This window comes from Neolamprologus brichardi, chromosome 14 (assembly GCF_056152115.1).
Source record: "Neolamprologus brichardi isolate AB-2024 chromosome 14, ASM5615211v1, whole genome shotgun sequence".
Lineage (NCBI taxonomy): Eukaryota > Metazoa > Chordata > Actinopteri > Cichliformes > Cichlidae > Neolamprologus > Neolamprologus brichardi.
Window position 1 is genome coordinate 7866770 of NC_142117.1, and position 20025 is coordinate 7886794.

Sequence of the window (20025 nt, forward strand, 5' to 3'; positions counted from 1 at the left end):
TGCTTCTCTTGCTCAGTCATCTTCATTTTATATCTACATGTACTGTCCGCTATCTGTTTTTCTCCATCTTTCTCTCCTAATTAAGTGTCCCATCACGTTTTCTTTCAGGTCCGCTGATTTTAATACTTATTATCATGGGCCTATTAAGTATTGTTCACTCCATCCACAGACCTGAGAACACTATTATTTCACATGGAGCCTGAGACGCAGTCAGTGCAGGTTTTTTTGCATTACCACAAATCAACTAAACAAAAGGTTCTGCAGTGAAGTTAACATCACCCTCGAAATTAGGAAATGCCAACTACTTTGTTTATTTGGCACGTGTGTGTGTGTGTGTGGTTGTGTTTGTGTGTGGTTGTATGTGGTGTGGGGTGAGCGCAGCAGTGAAAAGTTGATGAACCATTGCTTTAATCAGACTCCATGACATTTTCATAACACAGGAAAAACGGGGAAAAAGTTCATTGGGGTGATACTCAAATGTGCACATGTAATTTTCACAGAAAAAGCATGCATGATGAGGAAATAATGTGTGGGCACGTGTGTGTGTGTGTGTGTGTATGCATGTTCATGTGTAACACAGGTGACTGATGATTTGGGTCAGAACTTATAGACTGATTATTAATTTCTCTGACGTGTGGCAGCAACAAAATAAATCTCAAAAAAGGTTGACATTTCCAAACTGACTCCCAAAAACAAAGCCACAGTGAAATGACAGTGATGACAAATGGGGTGTTTGTGTGTGTGTGTGTGTGTGTGTGTGTGAGTTGGTTCATAATAGAATGGCAGCAAATGCATTTTGCATTCATACTTTTATGCATGGGGAAGACAGCAATTTGGTGCAGTTGTTAAGCAGTACGACCTTGGCAGCAGGATAGTCCTGGGACAGAATGTCTCAGCAGGACAAAAGTGGAAAACTAGACACCAGCTACGTTTTGAAGGGTGGAGTTGGGCTTGTTGACATATTCTACTTTTTTGACTACCTACATCACTATCATTAACAGATGACTGGACAGGAAAGGTGGAGTATGATAACTTGTTCTTAATAAAGTTCATGCTTAGGGTCCCTGACCAACCACCCCAGTGCAAGCTACAGGGTAAACCAACAGAGCCACATCACCTGCAAAAACTAGAGATGAGATCCAGGGACCACAAAACCTGACGCCCTACATCCGTTTGCTGCATCTAGAACTGCTTAAATAGAATTTATGGTTGACCACTAGTGTTTGCACACAAAGTTCTCAGCTGCTGAGAGAAACTGACTGGGAGAATTCATCTAGCATGCATGCATTCCTCCAAAAAGATACCATGATGCAAAAGAGACACAAACATAGCATCTAATTATGAAAAAGCAGCCATGAGAAGCACAGACAGTGGGTACACACTGGATAGTTTTCCATTGTGTTTGACAGTTTACTACAAATATGTTTGTTTTATATTATTTTGTTTTATTTATATAGCGCCAGATCACAACAACAGTTACCTCAAGGCACTTTATGATGTAAGATAAAGACGCTACAATAACACAGAAAAAAAAAGCAACCATCAGCTGACCCTCTATGAGCAAGCGTGTTGGCGACAGTAAGAGGAAATAATGGGAAGAAACCTCCGGCAATCAATTCTGACTTCTTACTTCCACACCTCAACGGTCAATCTAAGGACCAGTAGCACAACACTGCTGTGTGAATCACAGCAGAATCAAATTTATAAGAAGTTTGCCACCTGAAAAGCTGAATCATTACATCATCAGCCAGCCTGACTCTACCTGTGATGGTGGGTTTGTTTTCAAGTGCAATCAAGTACAGCAGGAGTAAAGAAAAAAAACACTATGAACATCAGGGCTACCACGATTAGTCAACTAGTCACAATTACGTCGACTATCAAAATCGTTGACGACTAATTTAATAGTCGACGCGTCATTTGAAGCTTTGTAAGATCCCAAAAGAAACAGGAATAAGTAGTAGGATTTAAGAGTGTAATAACGGACTGAAACAGAAGATGGCAGCACTGCATGTACAAGGATGCCAGCTGCCGTTAAACCCCGAAGAAGAAGATGTGTCCCAGAGTTCATAGCGCAGCCCTGCTCAGTTTCCGACAATGGCGGCAGCTACTTAGTTTTAATATGACTCTTATTATTCTTTCTGGGTCACAAAATAAACGTTTAACATATTTTCAGGTGAGAATGTAGCTGTAGTTTATCAAGACACCACATGTTTTCAAAAGCGCTCCGACGTGTTCGGAGACCCACTAGCTCGATAGCGAGCCGGGGGCAAGGCTAACTAGAGCCGTGAGAACACCGGACTCCGAGCAAATCATTTTCAAACCCACGATTTTTTTCGCTACTCAGGTTAAACATGATATATAAGTCACTTGGATAACTGAAAATGTTATTGTTTGGCATTTTTTAGTATTTTATTTGTTCCTGAGTAAATCTGTTTGGCTGATATTAAAGTTATAGTTTTTGCACAGCTGAATAAACCTCAAGCAGACAGCTGATTATCAGAAGTGTGAGATGCTTGAGAATTTACTCCGGTGTCCTGTTATATTTTAGATAACAAGGAGCAGACGGCTGAGTTTATTAAACTTCACCGAAACAATCTGCAGATTTCATTAAAATTTAATAAACTATCATCTTGTCTTTATTTTTAGTTAGCACATACCTTAAACACTTAAAGCTGTAAGCTAATGGTAGCTATATAAGAGCAGATGCTGCTGGTGCAATAAGCTGTACGTTTTACGTCCAGTGGATGCATGATCTGATTAGTCGACTAATTGCAAAAATAATCGGTGACTAGTCGACTTTTTGAATAATCGTTTGTGGCAGCCCTAATGAACATAACTATAAGTTACAGAAGGAGAAAAATAGTGAAGAATTTGGTTCAAATTGGACAAAAAAAATCCCATCAATGTGAAAACAATGAAAGAAATAGCTATAGTCAAGGATCACCATAGACGAGTATAAAAATCATATTTTATTTAATTCAGTTAAAATTTAGTTCTAATAAACTGCCTACATATGATCAGTGGGGGCCTAGAATGGGTGGGGGTGCTGGTTAGCATAGACAATGGATGGATGAATAAGTCTGTACTGCTTTTGAGGCTGTGTATTCGCTACCTATGGAGTACTATATATGTATATCTTTGTGTGACTGTTGTGTGTGTAGCCTGTATAGTAATTATTGATCAGATCACCCTGCTGAAATGAGCTCTGCCACTGAAATAAAGAGGAGAACAAAAGCACAAGGGAGCGAGTGACAGATTAAAGGAACTCATTTAGAAAAGAGGAGGAAACAAAGCTCGATGACTAAAAGGAGCCCGCAGAGATTGCTGGTCGATTGTTCTCACTCCTCCCAGTCCGCTCCATCCTTCAGCTTATTTGTTTACCATTTTTTATTCATGCCCTCATTTGTGTATTCATGCACATTCATCTTTTAATCCATCATTTCACGTGTTGTGCTCCTGATAATTTACCAGTGCTTTAGTCTAACATTATGGATTAATTATCTGAGATTTTTCAAATGGGATGATAAATTATGAGTTGACGTGAGGAGCGGGTACATGTGTGTGTGTTACGGTGCATTATGACATGAGTGCGGCATCGCTATCACAAATGCTGTGTATGCTGCTGTCAGAGGCCGAGGTCACCGCTCATCAGGAGTAATGTAACCACTGAGGATCATCTAGTTTAATGATCCCCGAGAATGTTCAATACATACTCAGATGAAATCAGAGTTGGTTACTGAGATGGCTTTAGCTTATGGCTAACATCACTTTTATGCTCATTGCACCATTATGTGGCCATTTGCTTGTCTAAAATATAGCTATGACGGTCCTGTAGGTCAATCATTCCACTCGCTATAAGATTCAAAGGTGCATTAGAAAAAATATACACAGTACTGTGGAAATAAATCTTGATTCACCACTAACTTATTTAAGTTCTGCTAGGGAAATGGGAAGTAGGTATAGGCACAGTACAGTGGTGTAAAAAAGTGGTGGCCCCGTTCCTGATTTCCTCTTTTTTTGTGTTTGTCACACTTAAATGTTTCACATCATCAAACACGTTAAAATATTAGACAAAGATAACACTAAACCTATATGGCTCAGTGTGAAAAAGTGATTCAAGAATGCTCTTTGTGGACTAGCTCAGTGTCCAGACTTCCTCATAATAATAATAATAATAATGGATTGGATTTATATAGCGCTTTTCAAGGCACCCAAAGCGCTTTACAATGCCACTATTCATTCACTCTCGCATTCATACACTGGTGGAGGCAGCTACAGTTGTAGCCACAGCTGCCCTGGGGCAGACTGACAGAAGCGAGGCTGCCATATTGCGCCATCGGCCCCTCTGGCCAAGAATGCTCTTTGTGGACTAGCTCAGTGTCCAGACTTCCTCACTACCAAACTGAAACACCTTCAGGTCCCCTCTGACACCTGCACCTGGATCAAAAACATAGCCAACCAGCCTCAATCACTCCAACTCAGCCCCCACCTCTCCCCCCACCACTGTCACTCAGCACCGGATCCACAAAGTGGCTGCGTTCAAGTATGCCAATGACACCACCATGGTTGAGCTCGTCTCTAATGGAACTGAGACAGGTAGAGAACTTGTCCCGCTGGTGCTCAGAAAACCTGAATGTGCTTATAGCAAATGAACTCATAATGGACTTCAGGCGGCACACACAGGTCCACTCCTCTCTCACTAGAAATGGAGAATGAGTGAAATCTGTGTCCCCACATCTCTGCTAACCTCACCTGGAACCACAACACAAATGCCCTGGGAAAAAGGCCCAAAAAGCAGCTGCACTTCCTCCGTGTCCAGAGCAAGAATAACCTGGTCCTGGTGCTACATGGTGTCAACATGTCTGTTTGTTGATGGCCTGTAAAGACTACTATATCTTAACAGACATGGAAGCCTACCATGACCTGAATGACTAAAACCAACACAGTCATATTCTCTGTAAACAAGATCTCACGCTGCTTCAATGATGTTGAGGTCTCGGCTCTGGGAAGGCCAGTCCATGGCTGATAGTGTTCAAGTGTGTGTTTTTCTATCCAGCTCTGCTTTTATTGTATTGGAACTGTGTTTGTGATCATTGCCAAGCGGAAAAAATGAAGCCGTTGACAATCAGATGTTTTCTGGATCGCATTGCAGGGTGCATTAAAGTCTGAGGGTACTCTTTTTTTCCACATTCACAGTTGCATCAATTTTGGCTGAAAATGCAGGATTCAAAACATGGCAGAGCCTCCACCATGTTTTTTAGATGGCTGTAGAAACTAACTATTATGTGCAGCAAAAGTTTCAAATTTGGATTCATCAGTGATGGAGTCCCGTTCTTGTATAACTTGGCATACATCAACCTGTTCTTGTTTCTCTTCTGCAAGAATGACTTCTTTACTGCAGCTCTTCCACTGAGACTATTTCTGATGAGCCTTAAGTGTCCTCCACCTGTTCAGTTTTCCCAAATGTTTCAAGGACACACTGCACACTGTGCTGAGATATGACACATTTTGGGCTAATAGCTCTTCAGGATACCCTTTAAAATTGTTATATTTGGCAGTTTTCACAGATTCAAGTAAAGAAACGGGAGTAAATTACATGGGTGTTTTCTTTCCAAAAAGGGGCTAGTAACAACATGCCTAACACGCCTATTTTAAATTGGTTCTTTGCCAAGTTGTGTTTTATGTGTAGCTGCAACACTGGTGCAGTTTACTCCTTTCCTTTGGATCTCTGAAAGCAAAATATAAAGAAACAACTGGTGGTTCAAGACTTTTGCACATCACTGTAGGATCTCACTGTAACATTGATGGAGAGAGAGATTCACTTCTCTTAGTTTGCAACAGAGCCGGTGGTATGTAATGCTAAGACTTAATTAAAGACAATAGGTGATGATTATTTATTCCTTTAGATTTCAGAAAGACATTTAATTTAATTTGTTTTCAGGCAAAAACAAATTCCAAGACCTGCACTGTCAAAAACACCTTTAAAGTGGATATGAAACTCTTCAAGTATAACGGCTATGTCTAACCTTATTCCCCAGACAATCATTTCACTTTTGTACTGTTTTTAACATCTTAGCTACTTAGTTTTGTTTTCCAACCTTCAAATTCTGCCCACATGACACTGCCATGTCTTCATACACTCCTGCCATTTCAGGAATTTGGGACCCAATGACTTGCTTTCATTTCTGATGGTAATGTTCCCAGAAGTGAACAATTTGGTGTGTTTCGCTCAGCTAAGACACTTCAGCAGAAGCAACTTGTAAGTACAGAAGTACAGAAAAAGAGCAGATTGTGAGGCAGCGGCTCCTTCCTTCTTCATCCTCAAAGCAGTTAACCTAGGGGACCTGACTGCTCTGGGTCAGCAGCCACCCTGGCTTGGTTCTGTCAGATGAGCATTCTGTTAAAAGAAGTTTTTCCCTCTCCAGTCTTGCCAAGTGTTGCCCAAGGAGAAAATTGTTAGGTTTCTCCACATGACCTAGTAAGGTGTCAGGCTTTTATGTTACTTGGACTTGTGCAGCTTGAGCTCATTACTGATGATCCACCTTTTTCCATGAACTTCAAGTCCCTACTTCAGTGGATCTTTAAGCACATGTGTTGCACAACATCTTTCACTTCAGTCAGGAACAAAATTGAATTAATTGTTGCTTTCAACAAAGCAAAACCTACATGAGAGACTGATTAGCAGGAGCAATGGAGAAATCCTAATTTTTAATTTCTAGCATCCTTCATTCAACAGCAGTAACATCTAAATAATTACTTCTTTCAAAATCCACATGTACTGCCATTTTTAACCCTGACTTTCTATTAAAATATTACCGTTTACAGATGGGATTTACTGTTGGTCTTCAACCTCCCTTCATCTTGATCTTAAATTTACTTTTACAGCACAGCCAAGAGACACGAGGAGTGAGAAAGAGATGCACAGAGACAAAGCAACAGCCGAGGAGAAGGAGAGGAACACAAAGTATAAAGGGAGGAAGAGAGGGGCCGTGAGAGTCAGCAAGAGATGGGGAGGATGGTTAAGTGCCCGCAGGGGAGTAGACTGTGGTTAAGGATTATTAAATGGGATCAATATCTAACAAGGCCTCTGCGTGCACAAACACACACACACACACACAACCTCCATCGCTTTTTTCCTTATCAATTCCTCAGTCGCCTGCCTTCCCTTTCTTCCCAACCCTTCACACGTTCTCGGCACATCTTAGCCTTTTCAGGAACCGTCATCTTCTTTTATAAAATGTTTATCAAATCCTTTCCCCTCCAACATTGTCATCTTGTTTTTGCAGCAGCTCTTCATTTTCCATTTCCAATTTTCAGGTTTTTTTTTATTCGGTCATTCTTTGCACCAACTTCCAATTTCCAGCGTCTTGTTTTTATTACTCGATCATTTGCAACTGATGCTTTTAACAAAGCATGACTGATGTGGGGTTCATGGTGAGGGGAAAGCCTTTTTCTTAGGATTCCAAAAGACTCCAGTGAATAATTAACATTTTGAAGTGATGTGCATTAAATAAACTCACTGAACAGTTTGTGATGTGGTTACACCCAGACAGGGAATTGTACGGTTACAAAAGGAGATGCTACAGAGTGGGCCTGTTTCAGATAGTTGCAAAACTTTGCTGTTCCCCAACAATGAAGGCAAATGAGCAATTAGTGGCCTTGAATTTAAAATTTAGGGCATTGCCATCTACATCTTTTTGGGGGGCCAGAAGTAACCATTTATGGACAAGAGGACTGAGTGATCAGCTTGGTAGCCAGTAAGCTTGAGTAAAGGGTGCATCCAGTGACTATATGAGTGAAATGCCTAAACACGGAGAGCTGACAGTGTTACTATTTTAGGAATACATCAAAATAACAGAAGCAAACAACTTTTTGCATGGTGCTATATACATTTAGTACAATTAATCACACAAACAGCCAATTCATTCATCAGACATTTGCATTAAAATGCCACACACCACAAACATGGTATTGAGGTCCAGTTTTTTCAAATTAACTAAGGTGACACCTAACAGACAGCCATTTCATTTAGCTACCTGTGCTGGCAGCAACTTTTCACTCAAGGTAACAGTTAACCTTGTTAACCTTATGACCTCTAGGGAACCCAGCTGGCCTACCCTGGCCCTAACCAAAACTGGAATTCTTACCAGACTTGTTTCTACTATAAAGTTGTGCAGTTCAAATGGGAATCTATGTTAATGAGACTCACTTTGGGAGTTAACCTCAAGGGGCCACTTGAGGAACTGCAGCTTTTGCTGTTTACATGTTGGTAACAATTTTGAAGTCGGGCTGCTTGTAATAGCTTCAAAAAGTCAATACAATGGCCTATAGAAATTTAGCTAAAAATAAAGAAATCAGTTCTGTTTCTTTTCATTATGAAATCTAATATGAGCAGAAATTTACAGATACAATTTCAAACAAACCCAGGAAGCTCCAGAACAGCTCTATTGTTTCTATTAGCACAAATGAGCTTAAACAGTTTATTGGAGTGAAAATGTTCTTTTACTTACAGCAAGATACAAGTTACAGAGGTGAAATATGGACTTTGAGTAGATGAGATAAAATCCTATATTAGCATAAAAGTCCATATTTCACCTCTGTACTTGTACCATGGTGTAAGTAAAAGAAAACTATTATTATTATTATTTATAATTCAAGTTTAGTGCATCCCACAGACAACAGGTGAGGTATCCATCAATTATAATGAGCTTCCTCATATCCATCACGGACAACACAAATGCCTGCCAAACCATTTTAAATGAAAAGCCCAGTGTCCACACCTCTCTGTGACCCAAATCCTCCCTTTCTCTCTTCTGTCTAAAGCCCTTTACTCCTGTGTCTCTCCTTCCCATTGCTGTAGCTTTTTATCCCGAGAGGACATGTTGTCGAAAACTTGGCCTGTGCCGCCGTCATTGTTACCACCTCCTCAAAAACTGGGACGGCAGCGAGAAAAAGAAGAGAGAGTGGGCGAAAGTGACTGGAATCTCTGCGGCAGAGAGATAGGAGGTGACTAACAAAAGGGGGAGTGCAGCTGTGCGGACGGATGAATGAATGATAGACAAGGAGGAGAGAGAAACTGGAAATGGAAGCCAAGAATGCTGCTGTGGGGTGATAGCACCAGGAGAAAGGGATGAGGAGAAGGAGGTGAGTGAGGATAAGAGCATAAGGAAGTGACTACACACTGGACAATGAGGAAGAGAAGGCCAGAGAGCAAAGGGAACAAGCACAAGAATCATCACACAAAAGTTAATAGACTACAGAAATAAGCATATGTAAGCTCATGTATACTTTAGCTTTGCAACGCCGCCACAAAGAGGGGGCCTAGGAAGTATGAGTGTAGTTTTTGTGGTCTTTTTTTGTGGTTTCTAGTCTTTTTACTTTTGCATCAACAGAATGAGATACAAGACAGCTCAGATATTTTGGCAAACATTAAAAAACAAAACTAAAAAACCTTACCATTAGCTAAATGACTGATATTTACTACAGAGACTTTGTATCTTTTTTTAAATATTAAAAAGTGACTGTTTTGCCCAAAGCTGGAAAAAAGAAACTGCAATCAAGAGTCAGATCAGATGAAATTCTTCTGTAGCTTTCCATTTTGGACTTTTAGTGTGCCGTAAATGCATAATGCCAACATCATACTGTCTTTACAGTTCTATAAATGTACCTCTCTTTTTATGGTTTTTAGGTGTTTTGAAGTTCAAAGGCATGATTTTCTCTATGTACCACAACATGCATCATGTCCTGTTTGGTAAGACTAGACGTCTATGTTCCCCACTTTCTCATTTGATTAGGTTCGTTTGAGCCCCCTCTGTTCTGTTTCCATCTCTGTGTATGTGATCTTGGACTCTAAATGAGCATGCTTGCATAATTTGAGGTTACTTTGTTAATCCTACAGTAATACTGTGTGCAGCCCCTCAGTTTATCCACTTAAATAAACCCCCTCCCTTTAAACCAACTTCTTCTGATTGGATAGGCCTCATGCACCTGCCTGAAATGCCATTTCAAGATATCCCCTCCCCATGTCATGACACAATCCAAAAGCGACTATTTAGACAACTTTTGTAAAACAGGAATTCTGCTTGACCACTCTGAGTACCTTGGCTAAATCGTGTCTGTCTTCTTGATACTTCCACTGTGTGACACCTAAGCCGAAACTCTGAAATCCTACACGTGCTGGCTTTAAGCACAAATTTGAAATTGCATGTGTAGCACGCTGGTTTGCTTGGGTGCCAATATTCAAATGGAGAGCTGTGTAATTCTCTGATCAGTCACACTTGCTTTTGCAAACTCTATCTTAATAGCTTGTGGCCCACCCTTAGGCCACAGTCATTTAGTGGGAGACAGTAAAAAACCCTCAATTCTTAAAAAACAAAAAAGTTGAGTTGTAGGAGTTGATCTACACAGAAGGTGCAGAAGCAACAGAGGAGATGATATTGAATAATTAAAAAAGTAAACACAAGCATGAAAGGTAATCCGAGCTAGGGGAGGGACGGTTAAAATATAGGATAGGAAGGCAGTAGAATGGAAATTGGCAGTGCGTGGGAGAAGACAAGAGAGCGCAGACGTACAGTGAAGTGTTTGGAAGAATAGCCAATGGAAAAAAGTGTTAAGCTCTGTGAAGAAAGATGTGTTTTCTAGAAAAGTGAGGGGAATTAGACACTGTGTGTGTGAGCGTGTGTGTGAGCGAGAGAGTAGAGGGGACAACAGAGGAGCTAGATGAGAGGGAGAGGCACTTCAGGGGGTGTACGGATTGCGCATGCATTTACAAAGCTGCATGTCAGAGATAGCACCACAAAAGGAGGCCCAGCAGATTCAAATTAATATAATTATAAAGTCGGTTATTAATACAAAAGCTTCTATAGCATAGGGCGGATTAGCCCACAGGTCACTGATGCACTGTGCTGCGCTCACACAAACACAAAGACGTCAATCAAGCAAAGACAGAAACCCCGACTAGACCACTTTAACCTGTTAAGACTCAGCCCAATAATAATAATAATAACAATAATAATAATAACCATCATCATCAGCTTGGAAAAGCACATTGCGTTGTCATGCATTTCATTATCCACACACACATTACCAAAAGAGCTTGATAAAGTAGCGACAGGGCAATCTGTCATGGCTGGCTGGCTGGTCACATGAGGTTAATAGATTCCCCTTTATCTCCTATCCCCTCAGACTACATCGCCATCATCTGCAGCCCCTCTTACCATAGTGGCATATCATCAGCGATAATCTCAAAACAGACAAAATGCAGCCGCTCGATTAATAGTGACCTGGAAACCAGTTGGACAGTTTTTCCATCCAAATAGGCTTCATTTTCTTTGCAGTGCTAATAGCTGCAAAGGACGAAATGTGCTCTTAAAAAGTACATATGCAAAGTCAATCTTTCAGTGAAGGCCTTTGCACTTTTTTATATTTTGAAATATTTTATTGTCATTGCTAAACTATAATAACTGAATCCATCAAACTTCAAAAGTCCATTCTGATTTATACTTAAATAAAAATCCAACTCAGTTACTTTCTCTGCATGGAAGTAACAGATGGAAGGAAAAAAGAAAAAAGAATCTGTGAGCCCTCCACCTACAGCTCATAACAGAAAAGTTCAGCTAGCTGAAGCACATCATACATTAGTTCATGTTAAAACCGAGCCTGAACCATCTGAAGCTGTCAGCGCCACGGTGAATGATCTTATCCCTCGTTATAATGAGCACACGCTGACGATCGCTCACACCTAAGACAAGAGAGATGCTGCAAGAGCGGCACACACACAGACTCAGGTAGGCAGCTATAAGGAAGCATTTTCAACAGCCCTTCTCTCACCTCCCTAACATTTACTTTTAAATACTCACAATCTTAACTGCTTTGCTTTTAAAAGCTATGATGGAGAGCTACAATTTGCAGAGGGCAGCAATTTAGAAGAAGAGCTTTGTGTCAAGGTTGGTCTGTCAGTCGAAATCTTTCAAAGAAGAGCTGCAGTTTGTAGAGAGAGCGTCACTGCCACACTTTGGACAACTTGTGGAACAGCAGGCGGAGGGTGTTCTGTTTTTGCTTTTATGGACAGACATTGGAGAACTTCAAAGAAAAGTAACCTGGCCATATTAGTGCCAATTTCATCTGCTTCCAAACATCAACCTTCATCTCCCTGGTAGCATAGAGTAATCAGTTTCAGCCCACCTTTATTGTAGCTATTACCCATAAACAATGAGTGGTCTAAATAACAGAGCTACAACTAATTCTTGGAAATATTTATGAGTTTTTCTTAAATTGACATTTTTCAATTTTAATTACTGCATCTGAACCTGAAAAAGTTCTTAGTAAAAAATTTGAATTATTATTTATTTTATTGCATATTTGGTGTTTCATGTTAACATTATAAAAAGGGTTGACTTTATTTAAACACTCAATTACACTCAAAGTAAGAGTAAAAGAAAAATTTAAATTCTACTCTGACATCCCTGAGATCCAGCATTACATTATCCATCCAAATGAGGTCTATATATGCACTAAGCTAAACTACCTATTGACAAGCTACAAAGTTTAATAAATACCTGCACCATCATAATAACCATCCAGATAATGTTCATAGATTAAAAAACTATTTTTAATTATTTAATTGTTAATCTTTATTAAATTTTTCTGCAACAATTAACTCAAATTTAATCAACTAAAAATTCATAATTTATTAACAAAGTGTTATCAAGTGTTTGATAATTGAAGCAAATATATTTCAGATCAGGACAATTTGGCTAGCCAGACAAAAACAAGTGTAACGGACTTTTACTTGATGCGAATAATTACTGGTGAGGATTTTTGGTATCTTGATAATAATCAGCCTGTTTTGTTTTTGTTTCGTTTTTAAACCATAAAATGAAGACATAGTTATTGTAGTTACATCACAACATCTGGGGGTAGTTTTCACCAAGTATACACTCTGAATAGGTGTATGAGACCTGCATTCATAATGGATGGCAGTTTTTTTTCCCTCATTTCTGGAACCATTTGCACTTGAAAAATAGATGTTACTTGAATTCTCGCAGTGTGATAAATATGGGTCTTCCAGCAATTTCCTTGCAGAAATTCAATAAACTTTATGATGCACTTCAGGTATTGTTGGTAATATTTTTCAAGGAGTGAGCCAGCTTAATGTAGCAGAAATAGCAGTGAAGGTTTAAAATAAATGGATTTTTTTTTCTGCAAGCGGGAGATGATGTACAAGGCAGCTCACTACTTACAAGCAGGTAATGCCTATAAGCTCCTGTTTGCACCATGAGAAAATGAAAGCTGAATCTTAAAATGGACTGTTCAGTGTCCCCTGCCACCACAAGCACACTAATTAGCTGATGGTAGCAACTAGTGAGCAAATTAATACAGTCTTAAGAGTTTGCACAAAACATTGGTCTGGTGATTCACTCCCCCACCCCACACCACAGATTGCACAGACTATTGCATAAATTGTGGAAAGTACAAACAGTGAATTCCAGCTATCTTCTTACAGGCAAAAGACTACAAGGTGAAAAAAAAAACGATTTCTTTCAATAGGATGAGAAAAGCCAACATGCCAAAGTATGCAACTGGTTTAAAGTTAAAATTAGCAACCATCCTTTTCCATGTTTTCCACAATTAAACACATTTAAAGTCAAAAATCTCAAAGTCAGATACCTGAACTACACAAGGAGGAACAGAAATACCAGCAGTTCTAGGAAATGACTTCACATTAACCTCAATAAACCAAATGATCCCAAGCAAACTAATGAAAATGAAAGAAATGATTTACCATGAAACCTGCTGTACAAAACCCTACACCACGTGTGCCGATGTCTCCTTCCTTGTTGGACAGGTTGCACGGTTCTGCAAATAAGTTGATGATTCACTTTCTGTCTCACTCATCTGTTCCTTTTACTGTCCTTTAATAGGAATCCTTTGCACTTCCTCTGTACAGTGAAGAAATAAGTCGTATGACCAGGTTTCTAAGAACAAGTGCAAACAAGTGCAAACAAGTGCAAACAAGTGCAAACAAGTGCAAACAAGTGCATCACTGACTGATAAGCATCGTTCGTCGTACAAGGCTAGGTTAGGAGTAACCAACATTTTGGTTTGAACACACCTGACAGCCCTGTGTGACCAATTCATACAAATCTAATTGTTTTAATTGTTCTTTATTCATTTTATAACATCATGGAGGGTTTTTTGTACATCAGTTATTTTGTATTGAACAACTGATTTTCTTTTAGCTAATGGTTTGAAAAGTTTTTGATGACCCTTTTTAAACGTTTTACCTTCGATCAGAGTTATAGCTTGCTCTAACTGGCTTGCTCTACCTGTTTGTCAATTAAGCAAACAACTTTTAACAATTTACTTACATTTAATTATTTTGAGGATTTAGTCTTCACTTTTAGTTTTGGTAATTAACATCGCCACTTACACAGGTCATGTCACACGTTCTAAGATTTACCACAGTAGTCTAAAAACTTTACATTGTAATGAAGTGGCGGGAATGAGAATTGGCAACTCTGAGAGTACTCGGGTACAAGTTAGTCAGTGTAAAATCACCACTCTTCCACATCAAAAGGAGTCAGTTCGGATAGCTCAGGCATTGGACCAGGACACCTCCTGGGTTCTTCTTGAGAGAAATGTTTAAGGCATTTCCAACTGGGGTCCCCTAGGTGGGTCCTCCCAGTTGGACATGCACGAAGAAACCCCGGGACATGTTTAAGAATTTCAGTTTCAGTGTAACTCTATGAGCTCCAGGTGTAGGTTGGGGAGAGGGAGGTCTGGGCTCTCTCCTCATACTGTTCCCCCCACAGCCCAGAAACAGATGAGCAGTAAGAAAAAACCAAACAAAAAAAGGATGTGCACTAATGGATTAGCAGTTTTCTTACTTCCCTATTAAATATTAGCCACTTACAAAAACTCAGTGAGCTATCCGTTTCATTTCTTTATTACTTTCAGCTAGTATTCAGTGTTCATTCAGTATACAATCAATGTGTATTCCTACTGTGCACACATACACATTTAGATCAGAGAATACGTCACCACCCACATATTCGTTTTCATCCCCGATACGAGTCATGTGAGAATGGCCTTCGCTAGTGATAAACACAAGGTTACCTTTGTTATAATTTGTTATAATACAACACACAATATGTGTGTTGTATTATAACAAATGTAATTTAAATAGCTACATCATGAAAAGGATATATGAACATTTGTGATTCTAGAAAAACACATTCAACAGTGCAGATGTAGAGAAAGTGTGTTAAGAAACTTCTTATCACCAAGTATATGGGTATGTAGGCAGATACAGGGAGGGCGCTGCAGCAGAGTAAATGGTGGCAGTATTGATCTCCGATGCTTTTTTATGGCCCTGTCATGTCAGTTTAGCACCTTGGCAACATTCACTTTAAAGCTGCATCAATTCTGAACTCTGACTTTCAGCAAAAGGCAGATAGAACGAGACATTTACAGTGAGGAAGACGAAGGACAGACCACCAGAGAAAAGCAAGTGGTAATTGCTACATCAAGAACTTAATGTATCTAACCTTAAGTATGAAATGAAAACATTTCACACTTAACAACACACCTGGATTTAATGATGCTTTTACTTTTATAAATAAATCATGCTTGAGCCATTATATAGTAACATCAGTCACTAGAGCAAACATACTGAACAACATATAAAAGATATGAGAATCCCAAATGTGTTTCCATTACAATGGTTGGCTTGATTAACTGACACCTGGTATTGATAACATCTCGCTGGAATGAATGGTTTTGAAATCGGCCTCCTCTGATGCTCCAATTCTGCGTGGTGAAGCAGAAAATGAACCCTCTCTGCATTATCTGACACCTTATGAGTATTGGATTTCATCGCTGAAGGGAAAATGTGCTGTGTCCACTACTACAGCACTGCATTTGAACTCAAAGATTTCAGCAATATGAACGGCTCTGTGAACACTGGGCTGTTACACTTAGGGATGAGTACTGAGGCACTGTGTGAAACTGGTAAAAAAAAAACACCATACTGGTTAGTACCATAGTATTGCTGCTGTTGGTATTCATGCAACCTTAATTCATTCTTATACAAAGCCACCAGGGTCGAGAACAAATGTAAAGTTGCTGTGTGTTTACAGCTCTCTGATAATTGCTGATCCAATATTTTAAGACAACAGAGCTACATGAATGAGAGGTTCCTTTACCAGAGCTTTGATGGGATTTACTAAACTAAAAATGCAATACCTCTGGTTGCAAAAAGCGACGACGCTTCACCAACATTCTTTATACTGTTTGTGGTTACTACTCAGGACAGAGTTGGCTTTGATTTAAAACACGTCTTTAAATGTTCCTAACTGATCACAAGTACCTGCCACAGATTCTCAGTCATAACATGCAGGGAACAAGAAAAAACACTGTCACATGTTTACTGGTAAAGCCTTTTAATGGTAGATAGAGTGGTTGTTGTATAGTGTTTTTCTACTCTACTTGACAACTCAAAGCACTATATACTAAAAACCTCAGTCTCCCATTCACACAGGCTTTTTTCCTATGCTGGAGCTTTCTATCCAACATTCACACTTCGATGAATGTATCAGAGAGCAAATCAGTGAACAGCACATGGTATCAGGGATACTTTGACATGCAGACTGGAGCAGCAAGGGATCAAACCACAAACCTTCCAATTAGTAGCTCCTCCTGAGCTACAGCCAGCCCAAGTTCAATCAAAACCTTCATGGATAAAAGCCAACTAGACTCTTTGAGCACTCGACCTAAACAAGCTTAAACATGTAGAACTATCTTTTCACCTGCTTCCATCCAACACAGTCCAGGTGGATATGAAGTGTGTGTCTCATGAAGGCTGCCTGATCTGCAACTTGGAACTGTAAACGTCCGCGAGCACTTTTCTCTAATAGTAACTCTGTGATGCAGAGGGTGTGTTTAAAGGGCTGGTAGAGGTGACTGTGGCCTCACGGGGTCCATAGCAAGCTAGAAAGATTTGAGTTTGCCTGTTTCAGTGTGAGCTGCCATGACAATTCCAGAAAATTCATTTTGTGGTTATAAACTACATGTTCACTGGCACTACAGGAACATTACCAAACGACCTCATATCTCGTTAGAATCAGGTTGAGATTCCATTCAAAAGTTATAATTTCAGACCAACTTTTTTTACTGACCGATCGCAGGTGCAGGCAACCAGCACGCTGAGCATGATGTAGACGATGAAGGTGAAGATTACGGCTGTGATGGTGCCCCGGGGAATGGAGTAGCTGGGATTCTTCAGGTCACCTGATGGATAATGCAGGTTTTATGGTGAATGTTCTGACACAGGTAACCAGGCGGCACATACACAACATCTGTTCACTTACCTGACATGTTGGAGCCGGCCATGATCCCCGTGCAGCCGTTGAACATGACGGCGAACACGGTGGCGAAGGTCATCGTGGTTTGCGTTGTGTAATCTACAGTGTAATCAGCTGCAGGAAGACATATGAACAGATACAGCCCTGGAGTCAATGCTTTTATCGACACCACCACTCTTCAAAGAAAACTTCAGTCTGCTGCACCTGCCTGCCCATCCAGCTCCATCATGTTTTGGTGCATTAGAGAAAGCAATCCTTTGTAACGCTTCTCTGCTGTTTACAGAGCGCCATCAAATCTATCACATGATTTATTTGGGAAAATTCAATTCTGCAGCTCCAATCTGTGAGACATCCATTCTCTGTCTTCTCTATTTGTATCAGACAAAACAATTGGGAGTGCACATCCTATCTAAGAACAAGACAGACTTGTGATCACCGTTCAGTGATATAAAAACTCAGTGCCAATGGTTTCCTGGCCTTTGCTCTGTATAATCTCAGTGAGAGCGGAGAGCACTTATTTGGTCTGTGCTCAATTTGAGCACGCATCTGCTGCTTAAAACTTCTGTCTGCAAGGGGCAGAAATGCAACAGCCATTGCACAGCAAGCACGTGTGAAAAATAACACAAAATTCCAAATTTTTGGGATGCAAACTTGTCATGTAACGGATATCCACACCGAAAGCATTCATTCTAAAAAAAAAAAATGAATTGTGAAAGAAAATGAAGTTCACATCAAGCAATGATGTCAAGCTTGGTTCGAAAAAATAAACGCTGCAAATTCATCCAGCGACATCATGCAGTCGGTGTGAATGGCTGCATTAATAGGCAAGTCCAAAAAATATTTCTAATGCACAAATTATTTGCACAGATTTAACATGTTTGGTGTGTAAAGGTCTTAAGCAGAAAGGAGGCAATCAACTGAGCTGCTGAACCAAGGCCCAGGATAAGATAGTGATGCACTATTTTCAACTGTGAGGCATGCAAAGCCACTATAGTAGGCTCCATAAATAAAACCTTGCCGCTTGGAAATGAGCATGACGGGGTCCCTTTTCAGGGAGATACACAACAAATAAAAGCTCAGTACTGATGTTGTCACTGATGGAATAAAAAGTCAAACGTTTTGCTGCAGAACAATTTTCAGTCAAATCCTAGCACAACCTTTTATTTTACAAGCATTTGTGCGTGTGTGTGTGTGTGTGTGTGTGTGTGTGTGTGTGTGTGCGTGTGTGCATGTGCGTCCTCATACTGAAAACAGGGATTATCCAAAGATGTGTGTTTAATAGCTGCCACGTGTGCATGCCTGAGTTAGAGCAATTAGCTCACAAATCATGTGCTTTACAGTAAGGCAGTGCAAACACAGAGGAGCGCTTGGTTTGGCTTCTGTGAATATTAAGATCCTGGACACATGTATAACCTCTAATTACGAAGCTTTCCTTTTCAGTCAGCAGTGAAATGAAAAAAAAAAAAGATTAATGTGCTTTTAGGAAAGCAGCCACTGTCAGAAGAATGACACCATTTTCTCCACAACAGCGACTTCTGCTGGTTGGTGTTTACACCTTCACATGTTTGGCTGAGATTGCAGGGAATAGAGTCAAATCAGTCCAAAGGTAACAAAACCTGCCGACCAGCATGTCTGAAGCTCACTTATTAACATGCTGCATTTCATTTTCCGAGATTTTGGAATGAAGAAAAAAGAAGAAGAAAAAAAATCACTTAAGCCGAATACACACTGGAAGCAATTTGCTGATTATGCATCGCTTTGAAGCTGCCAGTAGATCTCTTAGGGACATGCAAGGCTTCAGCTGCCTAGGTTACCCCCTAATGTATTTACTAACAAGTAATACGTCAACTGTTTTCTTCACTCTGATTGGTAGTCTCTTCACTTGCCCATTGGACCTGCGCACATCGCGTCACCAGCAGTTATTTTGCCCATAGTCGCTTGAGGTCACCTAATAGACTTCACTTCCTATGGTCTCTGATCACTGTGAATCATTCCCAGTGTTTTCCAGATCAAACAAAAATACTTATTTTTGTTCTTCCCAAATCAGATCAGTATGGATACATTTTATTACAAAGGTAAAACTGAAAGAGTATCTCTGTATGGGGATTTTTTTATTATTCTTTCATATAATAACATGAAGACATGACCAAGTGGAATGATTGACCCACGATTCTCACGAATGATTAAAATGATCATTCAGATTTTCTAACTTATTTATAAGGGAACAATTATCTGTATTTGCATTCTTTTACTCTTTTGCAGTTGCTTTTATTGCTTTTGAATATTCACATTTGCAATAACTGTAACCCCCAGCCCGACAGGACACTGGTAACCGGGTGCATGTCAACAGTTAATATGTTATTAACTTAGCTGATATTGTTCTGTGGGAAAGAAGTTGGTATATTTTTAGATATATAGATTTTAAAATTCTTTTGTTCACTTTTAATATTCTGAATAATTTAGCGCCCAGCTATCTTTCTGAACTACTCCACTCATACAATCCCAACAGAGCACTTAGATCATCCAACCACAGGCTCCTAGCACAACCTAGGACTCGAATGAAGTCGAGAGGTGACCGGGCCTTTGCATCCGTGGCACCTAGACTCTGGAATAACCTCCCTGTTCATATTCGTACTGCCGAGTCTATCCAGTCTTTTAAATC

At 39.9% G+C, this 20025-nt stretch overlaps 1 protein-coding gene across 1 annotated transcript in view; it reads right to left on the reverse strand.

Annotated features, from left to right (window-relative positions):
- The window catches only part of zgc:153039, a 76425-nt gene that overhangs the window by 49068 nt on the left and 7332 nt on the right, over window positions 1–20025 (reverse strand). Inside the window, exons 5-6 of the mRNA XM_006801178.2 lie at window positions 17370–17477; window positions 17178–17289 (exon numbers count right to left, since the gene is read on the reverse strand). Of these exons, the coding sequence (XP_006801241.2) occupies window positions 17178–17289; window positions 17370–17477 (220 nt within the window). The remainder of the gene's footprint in view (window positions 1–17177; window positions 17290–17369; window positions 17478–20025) is intronic.